Source organism: Pseudorasbora parva, chromosome 22, assembly GCF_024679245.1.
Source record: "Pseudorasbora parva isolate DD20220531a chromosome 22, ASM2467924v1, whole genome shotgun sequence".
In the NCBI taxonomy this organism is placed as follows: Eukaryota; Metazoa; Chordata; class Actinopteri; order Cypriniformes; family Gobionidae; genus Pseudorasbora; species Pseudorasbora parva.
The window spans coordinates 4,226,737-4,253,630 of NC_090193.1; the positions used below are offsets into that span (position 1 = coordinate 4,226,737).

General features: G+C 41.3%; 2 protein-coding genes across 2 annotated transcripts; one reads left to right on the forward strand and one right to left on the reverse strand.

Moving 5' to 3' along the window:
• Window positions 1–669: 669 nt before the first annotated feature.
• mybl2b (v-myb avian myeloblastosis viral oncogene homolog-like 2b) lies at window positions 670–26,448 on the reverse strand. The gene is made up of 15 exons (XM_067430990.1): window positions 26,091–26,448; window positions 25,398–25,494; window positions 23,060–23,131; window positions 22,846–22,938; window positions 18,529–18,749; window positions 16,149–16,296; window positions 16,009–16,065; window positions 15,205–15,396; window positions 10,193–10,465; window positions 8,188–8,330; window positions 7,999–8,098; window positions 6,911–7,021; window positions 3,763–3,879; window positions 3,535–3,681; window positions 670–1,421 (listed from the first exon to the last, which is right to left on the reverse strand). Exons 1-15 carry the CDS (start codon window positions 26,108–26,110, stop codon window positions 1,293–1,295), a joined length of 1,920 nt encoding a protein of 639 aa, XP_067287091.1. The 5' UTR covers window positions 26,111–26,448; the 3' UTR covers window positions 670–1,292.
• Window positions 11,168–12,012, forward strand: LOC137057893 (uncharacterized). The gene is made up of 2 exons (XM_067430994.1): window positions 11,168–11,637; window positions 11,711–12,012. Exons 1-2 carry the CDS (start codon window positions 11,183–11,185, stop codon window positions 11,889–11,891), a joined length of 636 nt encoding a protein of 211 aa, XP_067287095.1. The 5' UTR covers window positions 11,168–11,182; the 3' UTR covers window positions 11,892–12,012.
• Window positions 26,449–26,894: the final 446 nt, after the last annotated feature.

The window sequence follows — 26,894 nt, forward strand, 5'->3', positions numbered from 1 at the left end:
GTTTTGACTTAGGAAGTCCTAGTGGTTCCAAACTTCTTCCATTTATGGAGGATGGAGGCCACTGTGATCATTGAGACCTTCAATGCTCAATTTTTCTCTACCCCCAATCCCGTCTCAGAGGTCTACAGACAATTCCTTGGACTTCATGGCTGGGTTTGTGCTCCGACATGCACTGTTAACTGATGTGGGACCTTATATAGACAGGGGTGTGCCTTTCCAAATCATGTCCAATATATTGAATGGACCACAGGTGGACTCCAATCAAGTTATAGAAACATCTCAAGGATGATCAGTGGAAACAGGAGCACCTGAGCTCATGGCAAAGGCTGTGAATACTGATTTATATGTGGTTTCAAACTACTGTCACATTCTCATTATGGGGTATTGTTTATAGGACTTTGAGGAAAATAATGAATTTAATCCTTTTTGGAATAAGGCTGTAACAACAAAATGTGAAGAGCGCTGTGAATACTTTCCGGATGCACTGAGGTGTATGCCATGTAACTAACTTAATTTGTTTAGCTTAATATTTTTAATGTACTATCTAAAAACGTTTTACTCATCCCATCATCCCTCTAGACACAAATCTCAATATTTTTCATCAATTCATTCGCCATTTCACATTTCCTGAATATTCTGAATGTGCTCCTTCCACACACATACACAGGGTTCCCATCCAAACAGACAACGGCTGTTTTATTTTTCTTTCATAGCATACAATATTCTACTTTTTTAAAGAAACATTTCTATGCACATTGAATTAAGGCCTCACTTTGGCCTTATCACATTACTTCTGAACTCCTAAAAGTTATTTTACAAAGATTCAAGATGTATAATTTTCCAAACAGCAGGAAAAACTGTCAACCTATTTCTTTTGATACACAAACTGTACATACAGCTCGTACACCACATGAGCTCCAGCAGATGTCTAGTTATCCTTTCAGAAACACAAAAAAGTCAACAGAATATAACAAGATACTGAGATCCCTGAATAATTCCTCAGCATGTTCGCCATTTAAGATTTTGCAGGAATGCACGCGTTTGCTGCCAAATCAGTAACGGGGTTGACAATACATAAATAAAACAATAGCAAAACACTTATTATACAGGGTTAAATTAAGTAAAATGGGATTTTAAATGTGCTAACAAGCCAGAGAAAACAGGGCAAGAGCATTATCAGCATTAAAGTGTCTATTCTGGAACAGTAATCGTTTCATATTCATCAACACAAATTTTCCACATTATGTTTTGTAGAGAATATCAAAGCTGCAGCAGTGGGACTCGCCGTGGGATCAGGAAAGTATGAGAGCTCGGTTTGGGGCGTGAGATTTTAAAGAGCGAAGGTACCGTCTCGCTTTCTCCGTCATGAACAGCTGGTCTTTTGTCCGTCCACAGACAACGGTTTCCCAGGCTGGAGACATCTATCAGAAGAACAACAAAATGTTAGCAGTGGCTTACTTTATCACCACGATTAGAATTGGTTTAATGCCTATTCTTATAATGCAATAAAAAAATAAAAATAAAAATAAAATTAAAAAAGTGCCCCTATTATGTTACTTTAAAGGTTCCTAATGTTGTTTTACCATCTTCTACAACAGGTTTACATGCATTCAAAGTCAAAACCCTTTTACGGTCTCCTAATATCCACTGCAGCATCAGCTCTTTTCTCTCAGTGTCTGAAACGCTTCGATCAAGGATTCGTTCTCTCTAAACCCCGCCTTTCTGAGAGCCTGATCTGCTCTGATTGGTCAACCCTGTCTGAAATGAAACATCCATTATAATATCTAAACTTCACTTCTCGACACAGTGATACGAACTAGTGTTGGGCAATATCGGTTAGTTTGCTTTACTTATTTACTAATTCACTTCGTTTGTATAAATCACAGAAAATTTGAATAATTTTCTATTATTTTACAAGCAAAGATGGAGTTGGTGATTGAAGAAAAATATCACATTGCGTAGAAATATTTCACATAAAAAGGCGAGCCCGCAGATATCACAGGCAAATTGAAAACTTTGCATGAGAGTTAAAGGGTTACTTCAGCGATTAGCATATGGCTTTCTATCAGTAGAAACCCTGGAGTATATTCGAATGATCGTGCTCCCCCCTCTCATATCCCCTTTTATTTCTGGAAAAAATACTCCGGTGACGCAAATATCGTCGATTTGCATCATTGGTAAAATGTTTGCCCAGATGCTAAAGACTACAGCCAGCAGAGGGAGGCATTTCCGCATGTTTTCAACTCGCACATGGGGGATGGAGATCTCGCTCACAGCTCAGCTCGGCTCAGGCATTCGTGGAAACGGTGCGGCCGGCGGAGCAAAGGGAGTATTTGAGGACTGAACACGCGCTGAGAACGACTGCCACGAGGGTGGACGCGTTTACCTCAGCTCTCATCACGATGCGTGTAATCTGACTCCTGCTGCGTTTGTGCTGACACTTCCTCAGCGGCTAAATCACAATATATTGAACAGACATGTTCAGTTTTTAATTGTAGTGTCTGTTCTCTAACTGAACTGATTTTATGAAGATGAACGTGGTGTTGGGAAAGTAAAAGTGATTCAGTAGCGGTGGCTTTGGGAATGGCCTCACATGGCAGCGAAGCATTCTGGGAATTGTAGTCTTTCATCCCCATGAGACAAAAATACATTTACTGTCTTTTCTGATTGTCTTTTCTTTTCTTTTTTTAGAAAGCACCAAATTCAAAAATATTTTTTACATTTCTACTACATTAATGACCCAGATTAAAGACGCTGAAGTCCCCTTTTAAGCCCAAAGTATACTTGCACGTCCGCGCACAGCCCAATTTTTGAGACTGCGTGGTCGATGTACGTACAACAGCGCATGCGCCAGAAAGTTAGAAGTGTCACAACAATTGTACTGCACGTTTCGAACGGCGGTTGAATATACTTTGAAAACTGTGCGGACACGACTGCGCACGAGACTGGTCCAGATGCGGAAATTGAAGTACACCTGGGGCTTTACGCCGGTAAAAGTGTCTTAAACCACAGTCATACGAGCAGCTTTACACGCACACCAGGTAGTGAGGAACACAGCTTAATCATTTGCGTCTCTGAATCAGAGTATTACATTTATTATGTCTTATGTCTATGTTAAATAAATCATGAAAAGCCCATGAGTTTTCCTGTCTGCTGGCATTTTGCATTTTGATGAGAACACGTTTTTATAATTTCTTGGGTCAAGAAAATACGCTAATGCATAGTAAGGAAACTTTCCTGTCATAAAGCCCATGCACACAAAAAATGCAGGTTAGGTTAATGCGTTTACATGCTGAGAAATCAGGGAAAGGTGCAGTGATATAATGTGCTATGGAAACAATAAAATGTGGATGAACATTATGCTGTTTTCCCCTTGGCTTAAACAACAACTGCATAAGAATGAAGCGTCTTTACAAGCATTCTTGACAATTTGTGAATAGACATCTTGCAATTTAATTTTGATATGGGATGTTGCTTTGTAGAATAACTGGTGTACTGTAAACATGTCAGCTGTCCGATCAAAACATCACTCACAGGCAGTGGAGGAGTCATTTGGGGTGTTTGAGGCGCAGGTTTAGAGGGCAGCCCACTTTCATTCGGTCCAAGAATAAAGCCTTGATCCAACACATTTTCCTCCTTCACAGCAGGGGACACGAGAGAGAGCGACCGCGCGGTTTGAGCCTGGAAATCAACACAAAACCTGCTTTATAATCGGGTCAGTAACACTGAGCAAAGGCAACACCATCCGTCCGGTTTCTGTACCTTGTGATTGATTCTGACTGTGTGTTTGAGGTGTTGCTTTCGTGCAGTAACACTCTCACTGCAGTCAATGACATCGAGAGCCAGAGATTTACGCACTTTCTTCATGGGAGGACGATACTGTTAAAAGAGACAAAAACTATAACAGCAAAATGGCAAATAAACAAGTAATATTTTTATTTCTTTGAATGGTTTTACGCACTCCTTCAGGCTTTTCACAAAGGTTTATCTGTTCATCTCAAACATGATACTCAAAAAACATACCCTGTATTATTAAATATTTTGTAAAAAAAAATGTGTGTGTGTGTGTATTAGGGCTGGGATAAACGATTATTTTTTAAACGATTAATCTAGCGATTATTTTTCCGATGCGTCGATTAATCTAACGATTAATTTTCCCTGTCCGATTCGGTTACGATTCGATTCGATTATCGATTATCTCCCCATTAATAGCCTAATAGCAATTTATACATGTTGATTTAATTATCTGAATGAAAAAAACTAATTCCTTAACATTGCAATATATGTTTATTGCTTTTAAAATTCCAAAGTAAAAGACTATACAAGAACAATGCATTCAATAAAATCATAACAAAGTGCACGCACGCGCACACACGCGCACACACACGCGCGCACACGCGCACACACACGCGCGCACACACACACACACACACACACACACACACACACACACACACACACACACACACACACACACACACTATTTTGAAGTTACTGCACTCTGCCTTTGTATTTTCTGCAAAAAATGTGGAGTCATGCCAAGGCAAAAGGCAGTAACTTCCATTTTATCAATATTTGGTTGCTGATCACCATTTACAAAATCAATATAGTAACACCTGTATAAAATCTAATGATCATGGCATTTATTTTGGATGATTTACAATTAATTATAGCCATCTTCTTATTAGCATCATGTGCTTTGGTTGCATTCTGATGCCATTATTAAGGACACAATACGTCTTGTAAAGAGTACCTTCATTGCTGTGCAGCAAAACTTACAGGTTGATAGGTGACACTGAATTATATGAACAAGATAAGATTATTTCTTATGAGTAAACATTTGCATATATAATGCAAAGATATAAAAAATAGAACAAATAACGAATCATGTAAAAATGCATGGGATTGGAATAAGATAAATAGCAAACAGTGCCGCTGGTTAATCAAGGGTTAAGTTTGGCTATCACACTCTAATGACAGCACTGACTGGATCGGATTGCCCATTCATTAAACATCCCCGATGACGTTCATTGCCATGGATTTTATCGGGTTTACAAGAAAAGGTAGGATATATGGATATAATTGCGAACTGTTACTGATTGTATGCGTGATCGCACGCTGTCACGGCATTCGAGTACACACAGCCCCATACTGTCTGACAGCGCGCTGAGTGAATATTCTGCATTATGAAAACATGTATGACAGTACACAGGCTTCACCGTAACTTAAACGCGGCAGACTTTAATAGACAGTAAAACAAAGGCGGGACACCATAACTGGATGTCGGTACCGTAACTTAATTTAAACATCTGTCTTCCTGTGTGCAGAAATTTGTTTATGTAACGTTAGCAGTGACAACAAAACACGTGCATGCGCACCTGTACTCCGTGCGCGCCGCGCGCCAACCCGCAAGCCTTGCACTTCTGAAAGTCTGAGGAGCCACTGTTGCTACCATAGCTATACAAAATAAATAATATACTTAATTACATAATATACTTTATTATGGTTGCTACTACTCTCCGGCGCCGCCATCTTTATTTTGAGTCTGACGAATCGACGCGCATATTTTGCGTCGACGTCATCGATGACGTCGACGCGTTGTCCCAGCCCTAGTGTGTATGTATGTGTATATATATATATATGTATGTGTATTATTATTATTTATATATATATATATATATATATATATATATATATATATATATATATATATATATATATACACATATATACACACACACATATATACACACACACACACATACACAAATGTTTTCGACAAAATATTTAAAAATACTTAATTTTTTTCTCCTGACTATTACTTCATGTCAAGCGTTGCAGGGTTAAAAGGAAAAAATAAATCTCATTAGTCAAATAATACACATCCTAATTGGCATGTGAAGAAAGTATGAGATGACTTAAAACTATTTCTTTGTTAATTTGAGCATTTTACTTTAAATAAATACCTGATAAAAGCTGGGTTTACTTAACTGAGAAATACTTGAAAGCTACAGGTTGTTTATTTTCCTTATTTTAATTTATAGATAATTTTTTTACATTTTTAAATAATGCTGTGTTATCAACAGTATATTCGTTTTTGCTGAGGTTTCAAAATTCGTACTGTTTCGACAACTGAACAGTAGGTGTTATGGAAAAACCCTAGAACCTCACTGCAAACGCAGTTAAAGGGACAGTTCCCCTAAAATGAGAAACGAGGCATCTTTTACTCAGCCTGGTGTTGTTCTAATGCCATATTCCCTTCTTTCTTTTTCAGACCCCAAAGGAGATTTTCAAAATAAATAAAGTCCACTCCCGCTCGTCCATATAATGGCAGTGAATAGCGACCAGCATCAAACTTTTTTTAAACGGGTGCAAAAGCATGACAGGCTGATCCCATGTGACGTGGGGTATATTCCAAGTGTTCTGGGATATATGATGGGTTTCGGTGACAAACAAACCGAGATTTAATCTATTATTTAATGAAAATCCTTCTGTGCTCGACTCTATTAGCACCGCAGTGCACTCCCGACTGTGAGAAATATAGAGTAACAAAAACACGACATGAAATAATGTGTGCTTTCTTCTCTGAAGTGCATAAATCTGTTTTTGTGCAGAATTTCAAAATTTCTACTTTTGCCTCTACAAAAGCTTAATGCTGGTCTCTATTCACTGCTATTATATGTAGATATTATATGTATTTAGATATATTATATTAGATGAGCGTGAGGGAATTTCTCCTTTAGTGGTCCAAAAAAGAAAGCAGGGCATATTGGCATTAGTGAGCAAATATAGACTTATTTTTCATTCAGGGGGAACAATCACTTTAAGAGATGTATTAAAGGTACGATGTAACTTTACACAGTAATAATCTGGACACCGCTTTTACACGACAGTATCTTTCCTCTCTTACCACTTGTTTGCGTCTCTTCTCAGTAGGAGTTTCATCTTCTACGATCAGCTCGATTCCGGCTTCACTGCGCAGCACTTCTTTAAGATCCTCCTCCAGATTTGGTGTCGGAGGCTAAAGAAAACCAAACCAAACACACAAACGTCATCTCAAAGCATCAGAACGAGAATATCAAACAGGAGGTCATCCTTCAGTGAGCTGTATGTTAGTTTTAACCTTAAAGGGATACTTCACCGCTTTTTCCTATCAAACTATGTTATTCCCTTAACTTAAACGAGTTGATACATACCTCTCGTCTCAGTGCGTGCTCTTAATCTCTCTGACGCGCGGTGATGATCTGATAGCATTTAGCTTAGCCCACTAAGCCCAGTTCATTCACTATGGAACCAAACAGAGATCAAGTTAGAAGTACCAAACACCTCCAGGTTTCCCCTATTTAAATACAGTTACACGAATAGTTGAACGAACAAGTATGGTGACAAAATAAAACGGGGCGCGTTTCTAATCGGATTAAAAAGGAGAACTACAATGTATGGCGGAATAGCACTTCTGAGAGTACTTCGGCTCGGCGCAGTAAAAAGTCCCGGCCGAAACATCTTTCCTCACACCTCTCCCTCACTCTCTCATTTCTGTCAATAGGGAGATGTGAGGGAAGATGTTTCGGCCGGGACTTTTTACTGCGCCGAGCCGAAGTACTCTCAGAAGTGCTATTCCGCCATACATTGTAGTTCTCCTTTTTAATCCGATTAGAAACGCGCCCCGTTTTATTTTGTCACCATACTTGTTCGTTCAACTATTCGTGTAACTGTATTTAAATAGGGGAAACGTGGAGGTGTTGGTACTTCTAACTTGATCTCTGTTTGGTTCCATAGTGAATGAACTGGGCTTAGGGAGCTAAGCTAAATGCTATCAGATCATCACCGCGCGTCAGAGAGATTAAGTGCACGCACTGAGACGAGAGAGGTATGTATCAACTCGTTTAAGTTAAGGGAATAACATAGTTTAATATGAAAAAGCGGTGAAGTATCCCTTTAACATAGACAGCTGGCTTTTAGAAGTAATGAGCCTTTAATTATAAGAGAATCCCTCACCAGTGGCCGCAAAGGGCCGTATTTCTCCATGGCATTTTTAAACGGAGTGGGCGTACGGGGCGTCGTATCCAGATCAGATTTGTGATTTGGTGTGATGAACCTATAAGAGAAGAAAACAAAGGTTAAGCAGTGACATTTGAATTCGATTGATCTGAATCCGGCTGTATGTGAAGGAAGGCCGAGACGTACAGGGAGTTTTCCTTCTGTGTGAGCGGGGTTTTGTCCCGGTGCAGAGGGGTCGTGACGACCGCCTTCTGGCTGCAAACAGGCGTGGATGTGAGAGAAGGATTCTCCAGGTCCAACGTGTCTTGCTTGGTCCACATATTGAGGAACTGTGAAAACATTAAGATTTAAAATTAAAGGCTATAAAAAACTACACATAGGTAAACCACTACAGAAGGCTAATGATCCTGGTTGAAGAAAAACTCTTGTTTTTTATCCTTTTGTCTGTGTTAAAGCCAACTGCATAAATATTGGTACAAGTGTGTATTTCTATTGGAATTATACTATTTCACCCTCATGTTGTAATACACAATAGTTCCTCTCAGGACCTTAAGGACAAAAATGTCCCCATTAAAACTGCAATTTTTAATCCCAGAGCCATTTAACTATAAAATGATTCAGTCTTTGTTAATACGCTTTCCCTCTGTTGGCAAGGCTTCAAAATTTAAATAAAAAAATGTAACCAGATAGCACGATTTTCTCAGGTTTGGCCTTTAAAGAAAATACTTGCTTTATTTTCTGCTTCTGCATATTATAGAGCCATTTGGATGACATTATGCAGCTGTAATTGTGTGTGTGTGTTGTATGGATGTCAGTGTGTGGTTTGTATGCGTGTAATAAAAATAGTTTGTGTGTGTAATATTTGAGAGAGAAAAACTACTGTAAAAAAAAAAAAAAAAAACAAAACAAATTCAAGTACTGTGTCCCATTCATAGACTGTTAAAAAAAATATGGACAGTGTCCGTGACGTCACCCATAGGATTCTGAAGTGTAGAGACGAGCTGGCCTTCGCCATCTTGCCAGCGCATCACGCCCAGATAACAGAAAATGGGCAAAGAGGCGGGATGTGGGCGGAGCTGAGCTGACGTGACGACTAACAGACAGCGGATAAATGGCTATCCACCTTAATTATGCAGAACTGTAAGGCTTATATATATATTAAACAAATGAGTTATGAAAAAATTAACCGCCCTCACAGTTGTCATGAAGGGCAAAATGAGCTACATAGACCAAAACCACCATTTGTACCAGGGTATAAACATGTTTTTTTCTGTTGTAAAGTTGGCCATTTTAACATGGGGCTCAATGAGATTCTGCTCCTTCTGGAGCCTGCCTCTAGTGCGCAGTCAATGAATTGCAGTTTAAGTCACTTCCGTATTGGCTTCAACAGAAACTAGGGGAGCTCTGCCGGCATCTATTGGGGAAAATTTGGTACTGCGCACAAACGAAATCTGGCTGAAAGATCATTTTTGTGAAATATTAATCTTAAATTTGGATTTTTGGCTTTGATTTTCTAGCAGTTTTAGAGTTCAATATGTTTCCTAAAATGTATACTTTATATTTAGACTTCTACAACTTTATTTTACTTTTTAAAGCTACACTGTGTGATATTTCCCCCATCTAGCGGTGTAAAGATGACCATCCAGTGAATATTAGTTTCTGTTCCTCTCGATTCTGATTTCGTTTTAACTCCTACGGTGGCCGATTTAGTCCAAGATTAACATGGCAATCATTCACATTCAACACGGTGCCATCGAGTGTTAAAACGTGAAAGGCGAAGCTTGATTTTACGGGTATGTCCCTCTTTGGCTAATGTACTTTCAAGATGGAGGGGCAACATGGCGACCGGCATTTGAACCCCTCACCCGTATGCATTTTCAACGGCATATTATAAACTTACGAGAATACTTTATTACTGGAAAGAAGTAAATATACATTAATGAGCACATTTATTTTTGAAAGAACTAAGTGTTTTAGCTAAGAATAAACTAAAAAAGTTACACAGTGTAGCTTTAAACATCTTTACTTCAACAATAATCTGCCATGGGTCTTTAACATAAGACCAAACTTAAGTCTGCGCATTTATATGTCAGTTTTAGAACATATGGACCTGTGTGTGACTTTTATAATTGACACTCAAAGGCTGAAAAGGTAATGTAACGGCAGTGAGGTGAAGCTGCGTCGGCCGTACCTGTGAAGGAGAGAAAGGCAGGATTTTGACCGGTGTGCTCTTCGGGGTCATGGAGTCGTTGGGGTCTGGAGAGAGGGCGATGCGGCGGCGACTGCGGCGGTTCAGGATGGACGGAGGCGTGGCTCCGCCGGGTGAGATGGGGATGAGCTCTCCTTTGCTGCCCTTGCTGAGCTCCTGCAGGGTGCTTCCCTCCAGACGAAACTGCAGCAGCTCTGAGCTCTGGCTCTCCTCCGGCAGGTCGAAGTCTGACATTGTACACCAGCCCTCCAGATCCTGGTGGAAGAAATCAGCATCACGGTCAGGCCTACGCTCACTTAAGCCTAGTTCAGACTGCACGATTTTCAAACTCGTCGGGTCACTGCTCTTTTCACACTGCATGACTATCTGGGGTATCAATCAGTCGCTGTGCTCACACAGAGGGGTTCACGCTGCATGACTGTACAGGAGGAAGAGTCGCTGATAGCTCTCTCTCACAGGTGTGTGAACTACATTTCCCAACTACACGTGCGATGTGACGAGTAAACAACATGAGATCACGTGCGTCAGACCGGCGTTCTCGCGCGAGACTTGGAATTGTTATTAAAAATGATGAACTGCACAAAGTTTGCTTCAAATTGTATGTGCGCTGATTTGTGGAGAAAAAGAAAAAAAAAGACAGACAGAGGGAGCCAGGATTGTGTTCTGCAAAGACAGTTTGCGGCAAACAAATAAACTCAGCAAAAAAAGAAACGTCCCTTTTTCAGGACTGTGTATTTCAACAATAATGTGGTAAAAATCCAAATAACTTTACAGATTTTCATTGTAAAGGGTTTAAACAATGTTTTCCATGCATGTTCAATTAACCATAATCAATTAATTAACATGCACCTGTGGAATGGTCGTTAAGACCTTAACAGCTTACAGAGAGTAGGCATTTAGGGTCACAGTTCTAAAAACGCAGGACACTATAAAGAGACTTGTCTACTGACTGTGAAAAACACCCAAAGAAAGATGCCCAGGGTCCCTGCTCATCTGCGTGAACGTGCATTAGGCATGCTGCAGGGAGGCATGAGGACTGCTGATGTGGCTAGGGCAATAAATTGCCATGTCCGCACTGTGAGACGCCTAAGACAGCGCTACAGGGAGACCGGAAGGACAGCTGATCATCCTCGCAGTGGAAGACCACGTGTAACAACACCTGCACAGGATCGGTACATCCGAATATCACACCTGCGTGACAGGTACAGGATGGCCACAACAACTGCCCGAGTCACACCAGGAACACACAATCCCTCCATCAGTGCTCAGACTGTCCGGAATAGGCTGAAAGAGGCTGGACTGAGGGCTTGTAGGCCTGTTGTAAGGCAGGTCCTTACCAGACATCACCAGCAACAACGCCGCCTATGGGCACAAACCCACCTTCGCTGGACCAGACAGGAGTGGCAAAAAGTGCTCTTCACTGATGAGTCACGGTTTTGTCTCACCAGGGGTGATGGACGGATTCGTGTTTATCGTCGAAGGAATGAGCGTTACACCGAGGCCTGTACTCTGGAGCGGGATCGATTTGGAGGTGGGGGGTCCGTCATGGTCTGGGGCGGTATATCACATCACCATCGGACTGAGCTTGTTATCATTGCAGGCAATCTCAATGCCTTGCGGTACAGGGAAGACATCCTCCTCCCTCATGTGGTACCCTTTATGCATGCTCATCCGGACATGATCCTCCAGCAGGACAATGCCACCAGCCATACTGCTCATTCTGTGCATGAGTTTCTGCATGACAGCAATGTCAGTGTTCTGCCATGGCCAGCGAAGAGCCCGGATCTCAATCCCATTGAGCATGTTTGGGACCTGTTGGATCGCAGGGTGAGGGCTAGGGCCATTCCCCCCAGAAATGTCCAGGAACTTGCAAGTGCCTTGGTGGAAAAGTGGGGTAACATCTCACAACAAGAACTGACAAATCTGGTCCAGTCCATGAGGAGGAGATGCACTGCAGTACTTCAAGCAGCTGGTGGCCACACCAGATACTGACTGGTACTTTTGATTTTGAGCCTCCCTGCATTCAGGGACACAATTTTTCTATTTCTGTTAGACACATGTCTGTAAAACATCTTTAGTTTATGTTTTATGGTGTTGACTCTTTTAGTGTTCATACAAATATTTACACACATTAAGTTTACTGAAAGTAAAAACAGTTGAAAGTCAGAGGACGTTTCTTTTTTTGCTGAGTTTAATTTTGTAATGTGCTGCGGCTGTGGCTGGACGTGCAAATGTTTGGCCTTTGTTTCTGTTTGATAGAATTGTAAATATATCTATTAAAATACTGATATTCTGCTCTATAACTCCTCCCTGAACCTCCTGCTGCCCTGTATCTCAGTCTTTCATTGGCTGTCGGTCATCGGCAATGTGATTTTCAGTCAGAGCGCAGTTCACACAGCAGGAGTTTGAATCGCCGACAGGTCCAGATATTTAGCATGCCAAATATCTCACCGGCGTCGGCGACTCGTTGGCGATTCTCTCTGATCGCGTCTTTGATCATTCACACTGCGTGATTGTCACTTGCGTGCACGAGAACTGATTTGCCTATGATTTCGGGCATTTGTCGGCAATTTCACAAAACCTGTCGGCGAGTCAAAAATCAGGCAGTGTGAACTAGGCTTTATCAAGAGTGTCCCCAACAGAGATTTATGCTGCCTTCATGTGCTATGTGAATTATCGTAATTACGAGTTTCCTAGGTAAAAATTACACGTGAACGTACTCACATTTCAACATCTGAAGTCGTGATTGAGCTCATCACATTCAAAAGTGGGAAATATCAAATTTGTGATAGCACGTGAAGGCGGCATTACTCATGGGATGCACTGACGTCGCCACTCAAATATTGCATTAATACACCGCTGGAAAGAGCTCACATTTGAAGCTGATGAACTGCACACTCACTACACAAAGAAACCAACAACTGCATGACGTCTCCAACTCACTCCGTTTACATGGAACAAGCACAAGGGCTGTCAAAATGGCTGAAAAACCAAAGTCAATTGTTATACTTATTTACTAATATTTTAATTCTATATGCTAATGTGCTCCAAAACTATTTAGTCTTCACAAGAACGACTTCAAAACAGATCTGCCATTCATGGCATTATAAAGCTTAGATTAGCCAGGACTTTTTTTAATATAACTGAAAGAAGAATGTCATATAGATGTCCTAGGATGACTTAAGGGCGAGTAAATCATGGGCTAATTTTTAGTTTTGGGTGAATTATCCCGTTAAAACTCAATGACATCACATCTCGTGCACCTGACGCATATTTGAAATTTTGATTTTAATTTGACAGCCCTCATGCAAAACTAGTGACAAATAATGCATATTTGTGAATAGAGTTATTTATTTATTACTTAGTTTAAGATAATTGTATTTTTCACAATAGTGTGCATAAAAAAAGCAAGCCCTAATCTTAACCGTATAGTAAGTACATGTAGATAATGAACATCACGCAGTGTTTAGTTGTGCATGGACAAGAGCCCTGAAGGTGCGCTGTGGTTTCTGGCACCAATGCTTTAGCAACCGGTCCTTCAAGTCCTGTGGGCTGTGAGGTGGAGCCAATGTGGATCAAACTGGTTTGTCCAGCACATCCCACAGATGCTCAACTGGACTGAGGTCTAGGGAACGGACTACTTGCACTGAGCTTCATGATGCACTTCTGTTTCGACATGGTACATTTTTGGTTACGGTTCCATGTAACCGTAGTCATCAAGTTGACTAAACGCCGCCTAAAATGAGTGTCTGCAAGAAGATATAAAAACCTGGACATTTTCAGAGACAGGAGAAGAGATAATAGGATTACTGTGTACTGATTTTACTAATCTCAACAGATCATGAAGTTTAAGCCAACCAAGCCGATCGAAGTCCAGTTCTGATACTCGCGTGTCCATTGTAGGCACTTTCTCATACGCAGTAGTGTGTTGCACTGTGCGTTGACACATCCCTCCCATTACCATCATAAGGATGTCATAAATACCAGTACTTCAGTACCAAGTACCAGCGCTCCAGACTAAGGCCACGTTTACACACAGCTGGGTATTTAGAGAAACAAATATTTCCCCCCCTCCGTTTTCAAAAATAGCATCTTGCACACAACAACGTTTTCAAATAAGTTGTTGTTTCCATCAACCTGCATAAATACACCATCGAGCGCCATCATAACTATGCCAAACCAATGGGTGGCAGTGTAGGGAGAAGGATAAAGCCATGCAAGCCAATCAGAATCCTCAAAATCGACAACAACGAATAGCATGAGCGCCTTCGTATTCCTTTTAAAACAACGTTTCTTCGTCATTTGTATTTATTGCTCCTCGATATAGTACAGCAGTTGTGTTTGCAAATGCAAACAGGCCAAAAGCGTTTGCACAAAAGTAAAAATGAGTACCACCATAACAGCATCCATGATCAAACAAACTCTAAACAAAGGGCGCTCAAATGATGCAAGCATTTTCTGGCGCATAATGTGACGTTTGAGAACCTAACACCCTGTTTCTTCCAATTGACACGTCAACACATAACCGGAGTTTTTTTTAGAAATAATCGTTTTCTGGGATAAAAACTATGTTTTCGTTTAAATGACAGGCCAAAACACAGTGAAATATCGGTTTTCCCATTGTGTAAACGGGGCCTTACTATCCGCAATTTTTAAAAAAAATATGAATCCTGCATGTTCATGTCTCTGTGTGAGTGAATGGCACAAGTGCACTGTTTTATTTCACACACACACACACGCGCGCGCGCACAAACTCGTGTTTTCAGCTTCTGCCGTCTCACTATATGAGGATATGAAAGGCATGAACTTCGTCTCCAGAGCCGCTCTGAGAGTCACTTCATGAGCATTTTACCGTTTCACTTGAGAAAAAAAATAGTCATATACGTCACACACCCACAGAAACTCAAAGGTCTTCACTTCAAAATGAAAGGTTGGTTTACCTTGAAGAAATGTATTAGGCTACTGTTGTACAGAAGCTTTAATAATTAACTCACCCCATCCATGAGCTCCATCACCTCCTTTAGCGTCGGGGCCCCTGATGGAGAGAGGAACCCAGAGCTGTCCATCACCCATGTGGACACATTAGAGTCTCCACCTTCACTTTTGGGGGTTGTTGGAGCTTTTGGTGTCTTGGGAGAAGCAGTTTTCTGCGGAGCAGTGGCGGCTTTCTCCTGCGCTTCAGGATCCTGGAAATAAACAAGTGTGAAGTCATATGCTTATTTGTTAAAGGGTTAGTTACGCCAAAAATAAAATGTCCGTCATAAATTCATCACCCTCATGTCATTCCAAACCCGTAAGACCCGTTCATCTTCAGAACACAAATGAAGATATTTTTTGATTTGTGAATAGCTCCAGAGACTGACACGAAAGAGAAGAAATAGTTGAATACATGTTATTTTGTTTTTTTTGTGCACAAAAAGTACTCATCGCTTCATTACATTAAGGTTGAACCACTGGAGTCACATGGACTATGTTAACGATGTCTTTACTGCCTTTCTGGACCTTGAAAGTGTTCATTAAACAGCTGTCAATGGAGGGGTCAGAGAGCTCTCGGATTGCATCAGAAATATCTTCATTTGTGTTCTGAAGATGAACGAAGGTCTCACGGGTTTGGAACGACATGAGGGTGAGGAATTAATGACAGGATTTACATTTTTGGGTGAACGAATCCTTGGTTTCCCAAACGGAGTTTCAGTAATTAAAAAACAGAACTGGTTCTAAATAGGATGTCAGAAACAGGCATACAACTGACCTAGTGTAATATAATTTTAAAGATCAGAATGTTTTCGTGTTTTTACCTGCTTCAAGACTTCGCCTGGCAGTCCCTCATTGGCTCCATCATAGCAAAACTCCACCTACAAAACCCAAACCATCAGCGTTAAACTGAACGCCTGATCAAGGCCTATAAAGCGCTCTCAGGGCTCAGGGCTGAAAGTACCTGCTGTTGTTCTGTCTCTTCAGACACCAGCTCTTCGCTGTCCGTCTGCTGCAGCACATGAAGCGTGGTGTCCACACCGGTGTAGAAACCCGTCTCCACCTTACGCTTGATGGTAGAGTTCCAGTGGTTTTTCACAGCATTGTCCGTTCTGAAAAAAAATAAACTCAATTTCACATATACCAAACACCTATCAACTTCCAGACCCCTTCGTGCCATTATATTCCGCAAGTAAAAGGCCTTTTAGTATAACTGCACCTCCAAGCCAGTGATTTCTATAAAGTAAAACTTTTACATTGTTAAGCCCCTTTCACACTGCACGTCGGACCCGTAATATTCCCGGAACATTGCCGGGTCGCCTTCTGTGTGAAAGCAACCACGTCCCGGGATTGATTACCGAATTCGACCCGGGTCGGGGACCTAGTAATATTGCGGGATTCGACCCGGGACGAGCGCTGTGTGAACAAAAGCCGAAACTAATGCCGCAACGTGTACGTAGTTATCGTGCGACTCCTAGAGCTTGTTCTTTCAATAATACAACCCTGCAGTGCCAGAAGAGCTCGTCGGTGTTTTAAACGCAGAGAGTGTTCGTATACAAAAGAAACTAAAATTAAACAAGCAGAAATGTGTGCAAACTGGACACAAGTCGAGACCACGGAGCTCCTTACTATCCGCGCTGAAGCCGAGATCGCTCGCCGTTATACGTCACATCCGGATGTCACGTGTCAACTCGACCCGGGACCATTAAGCGTTGTGTGTGAAAGCGCACATATTACGGTATTTCACTGGCAGTGTGAATGGGCCAAATCTAGCGGCCCGGGAACAAATGCCGGGTCACATTATCCGTGTATTTGCCGGAATCGCAGTGGGAAAGGGGCTTTAGTAATATTCAAGACAAACAGAAACACTGGACTGAAGCACATATGCTTACTTCATTAGCCATCTTCACGTTTGAGTATTTTGAGGTTTATTTGTTTATCATTATTGTATTGCATTGTTGAAAACTACAGAGCTTAGATCATAAAACTAAGCATTTAAAGGTGCAGTGTGTAGTATTTGAGGATCTATTAAAAAAATAAATGCAATATAATATTCATAACTATGTTTTCAGTGGTGTATAAAAACCTCACATAATGAACCGTTATGTTTTTATGACCTTAGAATGAGCCGTTTCTATCGACACACACCACGGGTTCATTACAGTGAAGTCGCCATTTTGTGCAGTCATGTTTCTACGGCAGCTCTAAACGGACAAACTTCGAGCGCGCTAGTCACTCTCAGCCGCCTCAGACGAACACATTTGTCCTGTGTCAGCAACCGTAGCTCTTAATTGAGCGCAAACATGTGAGTTTGGATGCATGTGTAACAGTATATTGGATCCATGCCATGCAGTGACAGCAGTCTAATATTCCTGCTGCAATTTTTTTTAATGTTAATCAAAAAAAAAAGTCAGAAAAGCAAACAGTCACTGCTCTTGACTGAATAACTTTGAGAAGGGTTCATCTATGTTTACACTATGCCGTTATATTTTACATTTGATTGCCATTTCTGCACCTGAAAACCTAGTTTAGACCCAAATGAAAATTCTGAAAAGAACTGTTCACTTCATTCGTATACGTTTGCTATGTTGTATTTATGCTATTGCTCGTAAAAAATGTGTTACATGGATCAAAAATAACATTTTTATTTGATTTACTTATTACTTTTTTGGGGGGTTCAAGTTCAAGTTCAAGTTCAATTTTATTTATATAGCACATTTCCCACAGCCCCCAGGCTGACCAAAGTGCTTTACAGAAGGTCAAGAATAGCATACATACATAAAAATAAAACCAGAAGAGAGTAAAAAATAAAAAGCACAACTTTTAAAAGTCAAACACATCAGGGTAATCAGTACGCTAAAGTAAATAGAAAAGTTTTTAACAGTGACTTAAAAATAGACAGGGTAGGGGCCAGCCTGATCTCTAAAGGCAGGGTATTCCAGAGTCGTGGCCCTGCTACCGCAAATGCACGCTCACCTCTACGCTTCAGTCTAGCGCGCGTTTTTGGGGGGTGGGGTGGGGACCAGGCCAGTAGAAAAAATCCTTAGCATTGAGCCCTGGTTAGTCAGTTATAAAAATCTCATTCATTTACATTACAAGGATCATAATTGCATCTAACCTTTCTGCCACACATTTTATACACACACAAGCATCTGGACCAAATTGCATATATTTGCTCACTTTGAGTCTCTAAATAAAACGTGTGCCTTAATAAACCGTTCCATTTAAATCAATAATTTTATGTCAAGTTTTACAGGGTTAAAGGCCTGAAAACCTCCCGACTAGTCGATTATGAACCGTTTTTGGGACTCTATCAGATCTACAGTATATCTCGAGTGTCTCACCTTCCAGGCAGCAGTTTGGCGATCTCAGCCCAGCGGTTTCCCAGCACACAATGAGCCTTGTAGATGATGAGATCCTCCTCTGGCGTCCACGAGGACTTCTTGACGTCTGGGTTGAGGTGGTTGTGCCAGCGCTCCCGGCACTGCTTTCCCAGACGGCCCTTCAGGTGCTTGGCCACCATTGCCCACTGCTTGTTGCCGTACTTTTTCACCAGCTCAATCACCTAAACACACAACACGTTCAAGCATGGCATCACACACATTTCTATGGCCAGTGATTGTTCAGGACCACTGGTTAAGAAATCCGTGGATTTCCATTTGTATGACAAACAGCAACCTTTAAAGTGCCCCTGTTATGCTTTTTGGGGTATAATCTTTAATGTCGTGTGTAATAGAGCTGTTTGTGAATGTAAAAGATCTGCAGAGTTTCAAAGATTAAAGTGCAGATAAATTGAGATTTTGTCTCCTATAGTTCTATGTTAGAAACGAGTCGTCAGTATTTCCAGTCTCACTTCCTGCTGTAGGTTTGTAACTGATTTGCATAATGCCAGTCTCTGGTCTTGATTGGCTGAACGGCGTCTCTTTGCCCCTCGAGCGCTGTAGTTGTGTCTGAGACTGGAAGAGTTTGGTTGGCAAGCACCGCCTGAACTACAGGCTCAAAGTCTGTCTTTTGCTCCATTATGTAGTTTGATGGTTTGTACAACATGCAGAAAAATAGATATGCGTGTCAAAAGGATTACAGACTTGCCGGCTGCAGATATATTTTTAACAATACTGACAAGAAAACTCATTGAGATTGGATACATTTATTAGCCTCATAATTAATAAAATAAACTATCAAAATATGAAGAAATTTAAGTGGCTTTAATTTACATTTGACTGCATTAATTTTAATTTCTGGATATTCATCTCCGCTATTAGACATCAGACTCACTGAGTCCACATCATTGGGGGTCCACATCAGTGTTTTTTTCAGAGGGCCCAGAATTCCCTTGCTTCAGCCCTTCATTGGCCTAACACTTATGCCCAAACTCATTTCCACCCCTTCCCGTTCCCCTACCCTTTTGTTTTGCGTGTTGAAACGAAGATTTTTCGGGACCACACTACGAGCGAAGGGGTGTGAGGAATTTCCCTGCATACACAGACTACCGGCTGCTAGAATGTGTGTAGTGATGTTTCCACTCAGGATCGATCATTTATGTGTTGTCTGGATACCAGTTTCTCTACAGACAACCATTTGAGGGATGTGAACTAATAATTAATAATACAGTTAAAAAATATGTTTGTCATCCTTAAAGGGGCGGTGAAATGCTGTTTCATGCACACTGAGCTTTTTACACTGTTAAAGACTTGGATTCCCATCCTAAACATAGACAAAGTTTCAAAAACTAATGTTGGACGTTTGATGGAGTATTTCTGTGTTAAAAAATACTCCTTCCGGTTTCTCACAAGTTTCGGAGAGTTTTTTTTTCGAGTATGGCTTGGCTTGACGTTAATAGAGCGGAAGGTCCTTGTATGGGCCGTACAGGCTCTTCTCCCGGTAGGGTGCGCGCGTGCGTGACTAGAGCGAGAGAGGAAATGCACGCCCATAAACACTCTCTCAGCTGCAGATCCAGTCGTCCGTGAGCACTTATGACGCGCCGCGCTCCACTTTATTCCTATGGGTGACATCAAGTGACTTCAACGCTTCAGCACAGCAAGTCGCTGCTGTCAGGACTTCACCAAATCATACCAAAGAAGTGTGTTTTTGACGGAGCGGTCCCAGCGATAAAGGTTCGGTCCTGCTTTGGAAGCAGCCGGTGAGTTAAACTGCTTCAAATGTCTGTGCTGTCGGCTATCGTCGCGTGAGTAAACATCAGTAAACGACACGATCGCGTGCTTCGTCATTCAAATGCGCTAACGGACTCCATTGCTGTTCTCTGTATAACGTTACACTAGTCTGACGTGCAAAACCGTTTTGCTTGCTACTGCTAAGGTTTAGTCGCATACAATAGTCCATAAACTGAATCATGTCCTCATAAACTGCGAGTAAAGACACACAAATGTTGACAGGCCACTAAATACAGTCCATACCACAGAGACGGACGTCCTGCTGCTGCTGTTTCTCCTGTTTTATCTCAGTAAAAACTGGTTTTATCTCCAATTTATTTCAGCCTCCGGATCTGATTCTGGATCATATCTATTAGCTGAGATAGATGGGTTTCTCCACGCTTGAGGACATCACCACTTTGCGCGCTCGTCATTCTTTAGCTCCGCCCACACGATACGCCTCCAGGCGCTCAGTTTTTCCGGAAAGACTCAGTACAGCCCATATTTCTTTTATAAATATAATAAAACTAAAGACTTTTCTGAGATATGAAGGATGCAGTACTACTCTATAGGTACTCAAGATTGACATGAGATTGACTGAAACTGAGTGTTTCACCGCCCCTTTAATAACGCAGATGATATTTACATCACGTGTCGTCTGTAAACACTTGTGACTCGTTTGCATTACATTACAAAGAGCTCCGCTATTTCTAGCCTGGCTCCGCCCTCCTCCGTAGTTCCACTAAATTTTCATTTTCCCTTCAGTACTCCGTCTGGGATTGCCGTATATTCTTCTGTTTCCTCCGGTCAAATTTTAACAGGTCCAATCAGTGAACAGAGAACTATGACGTTGATGTTGTGCACTAGTTTGAGATGACAATTAAACGTTAGCGATTGGTTATGGCAGATCCAATAGTTTTAAAGAGCACCGCCTTCAAGGAAGTCAACGCTTGTCAATGGAGAGTGGCCAGACTCTCTGTACAAATGAAATGTATGAGAGTCTGGTAGGACCAGGCTATGTTATCGCAGCACCACGGTAGAAAATTAAATCATATCCGTACCGGCCGGAGGATCCGCACAAAATTGAACAGTTTGGCCTGATGGAAAAGCAGCTTCACCAATCTATCATGTTCTGTATCGTCTTAGCGCAAACGTTTATGAACTGAAAACGAGCGCTGTTTCCTTTAGTTCAAATACAGCGCAAAACAACACTGGGAGTAATGCATTATACGCTCTCACTCCTGGTTTCTGAGCCTACGCACCTCTCTGCTGTTCATACTGGTTAAATATTACAGAACTCTAATAAAAGAAACCGGGTTTTCTTCCATTTCTTAGAGGAATATTTTCAGCCCTACTCCTTACCACTCCATTTCAAGGGGAAGGGGTATACAATTAAATTGCGCCTAAATGACTTTGCTCACACAGATACTGCAAAACTAAAAAACTAAGTATCATTTTTGTGGCTCTTCTTGCCTACACTAAAGCCCCTTTCACACTGCGATTCCGGCAAATACACGGATAATGCGACCCGGCATTTGTTCCCGGGCCGCTAGATTTGGCCCATTCACACTGCCAGCGAAATACCGTAATATGTGCGCTCACACACAACGCTTAACGGTCCCGGGTCGAGTTGACACGTGACATCCTGATGTGACGTATAACGGCGAGCGATCTCAGCTTCAGCGCGGATAGTAAGGAGCTCCGTGGTCTCCACTTGTGTCCAGTTTGCGCACATTTCTGCTTGTTTAATTTGAGTTTCTTTTGTATACGAACACTCTCTGCGTTTAAAACACCGACGAGCTCTTCTGGCACTGCAGGGTTTTATTATTGAAAAAACAAGATCTAGGAGTCGCACGATAACTACGTACACGTTGCGGCATTAGTTTCGGCTTTTGTTCACACAGCGCTCGTCCCGGGTCGAATCCCGCAATATTACTAGGTCCCCGACCCGGGTTCAGTTCGGTAATCAATCCCGGGACGTGGTTGCTTTCATACAGAAGGCGACCCGGCAATGTTCCGGGAATATTGCGGGTCTGACGTGCAGTGTGAAAGGGGCTTTGGTATTCCTAGTCAAAAAATACGACCCACAAAAACACTTTGTGCTATTGCCAAATATTAGATTCAGTGTTTTTGTCAACTTTATTACAGGTTTCGTAGTCCATCTAGAGACTGATTTATCGAAGGGCTTCTTGATCAGAGTTTATGCAATCAGTGTTTAAGTGGGAAACAATAAAATACTGACCTGCAGAAGCTCGGGCTGACCAAAAAGACTGAATACAATATTTGGTGATAAAGCATAATGAGGTATTTAGAAGCTATTGAAAAGGCCAGTGATTGGACTACGAACACCAAATTAGGTGACGGATGCTCAACAGCACAGGGGTAAATTACAGGATCATACCAAGCCTGAATGTGGATTGCAACATTAAATATTTTACTTGCAATATAAAAAAATAAACTTTGTGTGTGAATTAGATGCTGCGATGAAGACACATTTTGGTAAAAACACACCTTCTCGTCCTCCTCTTTGGTCCAGGGTCCTTTGACAAGATCAGGATCCAAAACTTTGAACCAGCGATGCTGACACTGATGCTCTGACCGGCTCTTTATGTGAAAAACATGGACACTTTTAAGACACATTAACATGGACACTTTAATGTGGCGACACCAAGGTTTAATAGAACGTTATCAATAATAATCTCATCATTGAGGTAAACACACTTACAGGTAAAAAGCCAGCAATGTATTTCCAATCATTTGGTCCAACGTTCAGCACTAATTTCCGCAGCTTATCATCCTGGAAAAAGCCAATAAAAGCATATACCATGATTCATTTTTCACAAAGATCTTTTGATTGAAGCTGGAGACCGTGCAAGAGTGAAAAAAAATCATGTGTGTGTGCTGCTGAGCGTCCCTGTGTGTGTAATAAGTAGGGGTGTCCATGGTTAACCGATTGACCGATTAACCGTTAAAAATTGCGTAACCGAGTGAAACATTTTGCTCGGTTAAGTGGCGTCAATGACGTGCTTTGAATTTAGTTGTAATATATGTTTGCACCCCTAGAGACCGCCAGAGCGCTCCCAGACATTTGTAATATCCACAAGAAGAAGCCATGACCAGCTTTCTAAGCGGGCAAAGAAAGCGTGGGAGCACTTTAAAAATGAGAGTGACGGGGCGAAATGCAAGTATTGCAATGCAGTGCTTACCGCATTTTTCAGGCTATAAGTTGCTCCGGAGTATGAGTCGCATCAGTCAAAATATGCGTCATGAAGAGGAAAATAACACGTCGCACTGGACTAAAAGTCGCATTAGGGCAGAAGCAGAGCGGGAGCCGCGCGCGCTGGGCATAACGAATCAGAAGAAAGAAAGTTTGAAGTGAGAAACTTGTGAATGACTAGAGAAGAGCAGACGTTACTTTAACTGTAATGAAGAAAACAAAAAAGCTGATCGCGGACTGAAAGCAAGATGGCCAGAGCTGAAGGGACGAGTCCACAGATGCTTGAACTCTGCCGGGAGAGGCTCATCAGCCGCGCGAGTCAAACGCTGTGTCTGTGTGAATCATTCTCGGCTGCATATTTTACTAACGTTACATGCTCTAATCGTGCAGGCGGCCACTCGCATTGCTCGTGAACTGGAGCGCATCTCATCCTAATTTAACGAAACTCAGCGTAGGCTTTGCAGACATGAAATAGATCTTAAGAAACTTGAAATGTCTTTTAACAATTTAAAACGAAAAGAAATAGGCTACTCTCTGATTGTGTAATCCATGATGTGCATTTCTCTCTATAGGCGCGTTCACTACGGAGATGGTGGTCGTCAAATTAATAAACTAAAAATAACCCTGACGCACACTATGGTTAACCGAGAATTAACCGCTAAGGGCCTCGGTTAACGGTTAATGAAAAACTTGAAAACGTGCAGCCCTAGTAATAAGCAATGTGTAACGCGTTGTGCACCCACCTATAGGCTCATATTACTAACACACCCTTTAAATAACACAGAAATACTACACTATTGACTTTAGAGCCGGTGTGTGTTGGTCAATGGTCAGTGGTTTTCAGTTCCTCAAAATACCAACACGCCAACAACACCTGGTTTAGACCAGACGCCCATTGACACACACACACACACACACACACACACACACACACACACACACACACACACACACACACAGGTTTGTTTCACTATATTAGTGAGGACATTACATAGACTTCCATTGATTTTATATCAGGTCAATGATATTTTCTATCCCCTAACCCAACCCCTATCCCTAAACCTACCCATCACAGAAACTTGTGCAGATCAACAGATTTAAATAAAAACATGTTTTGGCCGATTTATAAGCCTTTTTATCTAGTGAGGACCAGTCCAATGTCCTCACTAGTGGGTTGTTTTCATGTTTTACTATATAAGTGAGGACATTTGTGTCCTCACAAGTATTGCCAAACAAGGAACACACACACACACACACACAGCGTTTGATATTTAAACAGCGTGACGCTGGACGTTAAAATGAGAACTGCGTCAGGATGAAACTAGAAAAAAAAGACTTGTGTCACGCCTGCCGTCACATTGTACTGTGTGTATGATAGGGCCCTTAGAGTTAGGACTGATATTTATATGCATTTTATAAAATTAATCTGCTATACCGATACAAATCTCAATGATTTAGTCTTTTGAAGACTTCTTATTCATATATAAACTTGAACACAGCATGTTTGAGCTTTCCTTTTATCATATTTGATGTGGTTTTATCAGTGTTTATAGGTGTAAACATTAGTCTGGTGGGTTTATAAGGATATGAAGGCAAGTTTAAGACAGCGGTTTCATTTTAGGTGAACTATCCCTTTATCAGTCCAAAGAGTGAAACAAATCTGAAAAACATGCTACAGGAGTCATATTTAGTAGTCTTCAGTTCAGTTCAGTTTTATGCTCTTCATAACATGAAGTGGTTTCTTATATTTTGGCGATGTATAATGTTACTACTATCTAAGATGTCATCAATACAAGCTCTCCAAACCAAGCAATGCCTGTGTGTGTTAATATGAGCTCCATTATACCTCCTCCTGGGTCCACTTCACTTTCACCTTCCCACAGTCCTTCTGATCGGCTACATCGGAGTCTGTGTCCTGACACATGGCCTCTTCCTCATCCTCACTGTTCACACACACAGACATGGATGTTAAGGGCTGGGAAAACATCACTGTGCACAGATCAGCAAACACTGGCAACAATGTGTTGAGGTACACTGACACCATTAGGCAGGGCAGTGTGTGTACATCTGGCCTTGTGTGTGTGTGTGTGTGTGTGTGTGTGTGTGTGTGTGAATGATCATCAAAAATAACGTCGGATGAAGATCTCAGCATCATGTTTAACTATAGCAGTGATAATAAAAACACTTTCATGGATCAAGAATGGAGTAAATGTAAAGCATCACTTCCAAATACTCTAATATTCTCAATGCATATGTCAGTTATCCAAACTTAAACATTGCAATGGTTTGGGTTGGTGGGTGACATTGCAAACACTGTCTGACTGTTAATATGTGTGTGTGTAATGCTGAAGTCGAGCGACTCTCTTTGTGCTTATATTAGGCGGGTTCATTGCATCGTTCACAAACATCATGTCAACAATCTCTACAAGCTCAATCATTTTTTTGAATGCATGTTTCATGCTCGTTTTCATGCCCTACAGTAAATCACTATCATATAATCATATTAAGCATGCGAGAATAATCAACTTTGTGTACTTACCCGCGCGCCCACCGCGACATTTCCTTAATGTTTTATCAAAACGCACCAATAAACCAGAGCTTTACGAGGACACAGCGCATGCAGCACACAAACGCAAAAACATCTGTGATGTTAATGAGATGGTCGATCAGATACAGTGAGCGCTTTCATTAAAGAGCGCGCAACAGCTCGCCAGCTACACATCTAACTTACAGCTGCGCGCCCAAGTTTCTATCTCGCGCTTCTTTTTCTTAGCCATTCCCGCGAGTGACGTCAGCGAACACACGCTGCGCGCGCACCTTCTTGAGTTCAGGACGCAGTGCGTGCGCGCTCGGATACACGTGACCGCGCTTCTCTAAAAAAAATAAAGATAGAAAATAAATTTTGCATAAAATGATCTGTTGTAAATCCCTCAAAATCGCTGGATTGTTTTATTGTACTTTAAAATGACAAAAATATGCCCGATAAATATGTTGTAGGTATTTGTTTTGGATATATTTTATAAATCACTGATCAGTTTAAATTCCAAACATGCAGTGCAAAATATGCCAGAAAAGAGTAATTCTAACTATGTTTAGGTTCCTGATAGAATATTAGGGATGTGTATATAGTTTAGTTTTACAGTGTAAAAAAATCACTAAAATAGTGTTTCATTAGTGAAATATTTTTTTTTACGTTACAAATAACCAGAACGCTAATTTCGTTTATCTTCGATTATAACCTAACTTTCATTTGTCTTTTATTTACATTATTAATAGCGATCAAAGATTTTAGTAGTGTTCGGTTCTTCAACAAATCATTCTTTTGAACCGGTTCATTGTAATG

Excerpts from the sequence above, each read along its gene's own strand:
- LOC137057893 (XM_067430994.1), top strand. The coding sequence starts at position 11,183 with ATGCCCAGGGTCCCTGCTCATCTGCGTGAACGTGCATTAGGCATGCTG. Across the intron at positions 11,638-11,710 it reads AAAGTGCTCTTCACTGATGA|GCCTGTACTCTGGAGCGGGA; the intron begins GTCACGGTTTTG and ends CGTTACACCGAG.
- mybl2b (XM_067430990.1), bottom strand. The coding sequence starts at position 26,110 with ATGTCGCGGTGGGCGCGCGG. Across the intron at positions 8,331-10,192 it reads TGCCTTTCTCTCCTTCACAG|TTCCTCAATATGTGGACCAA; the intron begins GTACGGCCGACG and ends ATGTTTTCACAG. Across the intron at positions 8,099-8,187 it reads ACACAGAAGGAAAACTCCCT|GTTCATCACACCAAATCACA; the intron begins GTACGTCTCGGC and ends CTTCTCTTATAG.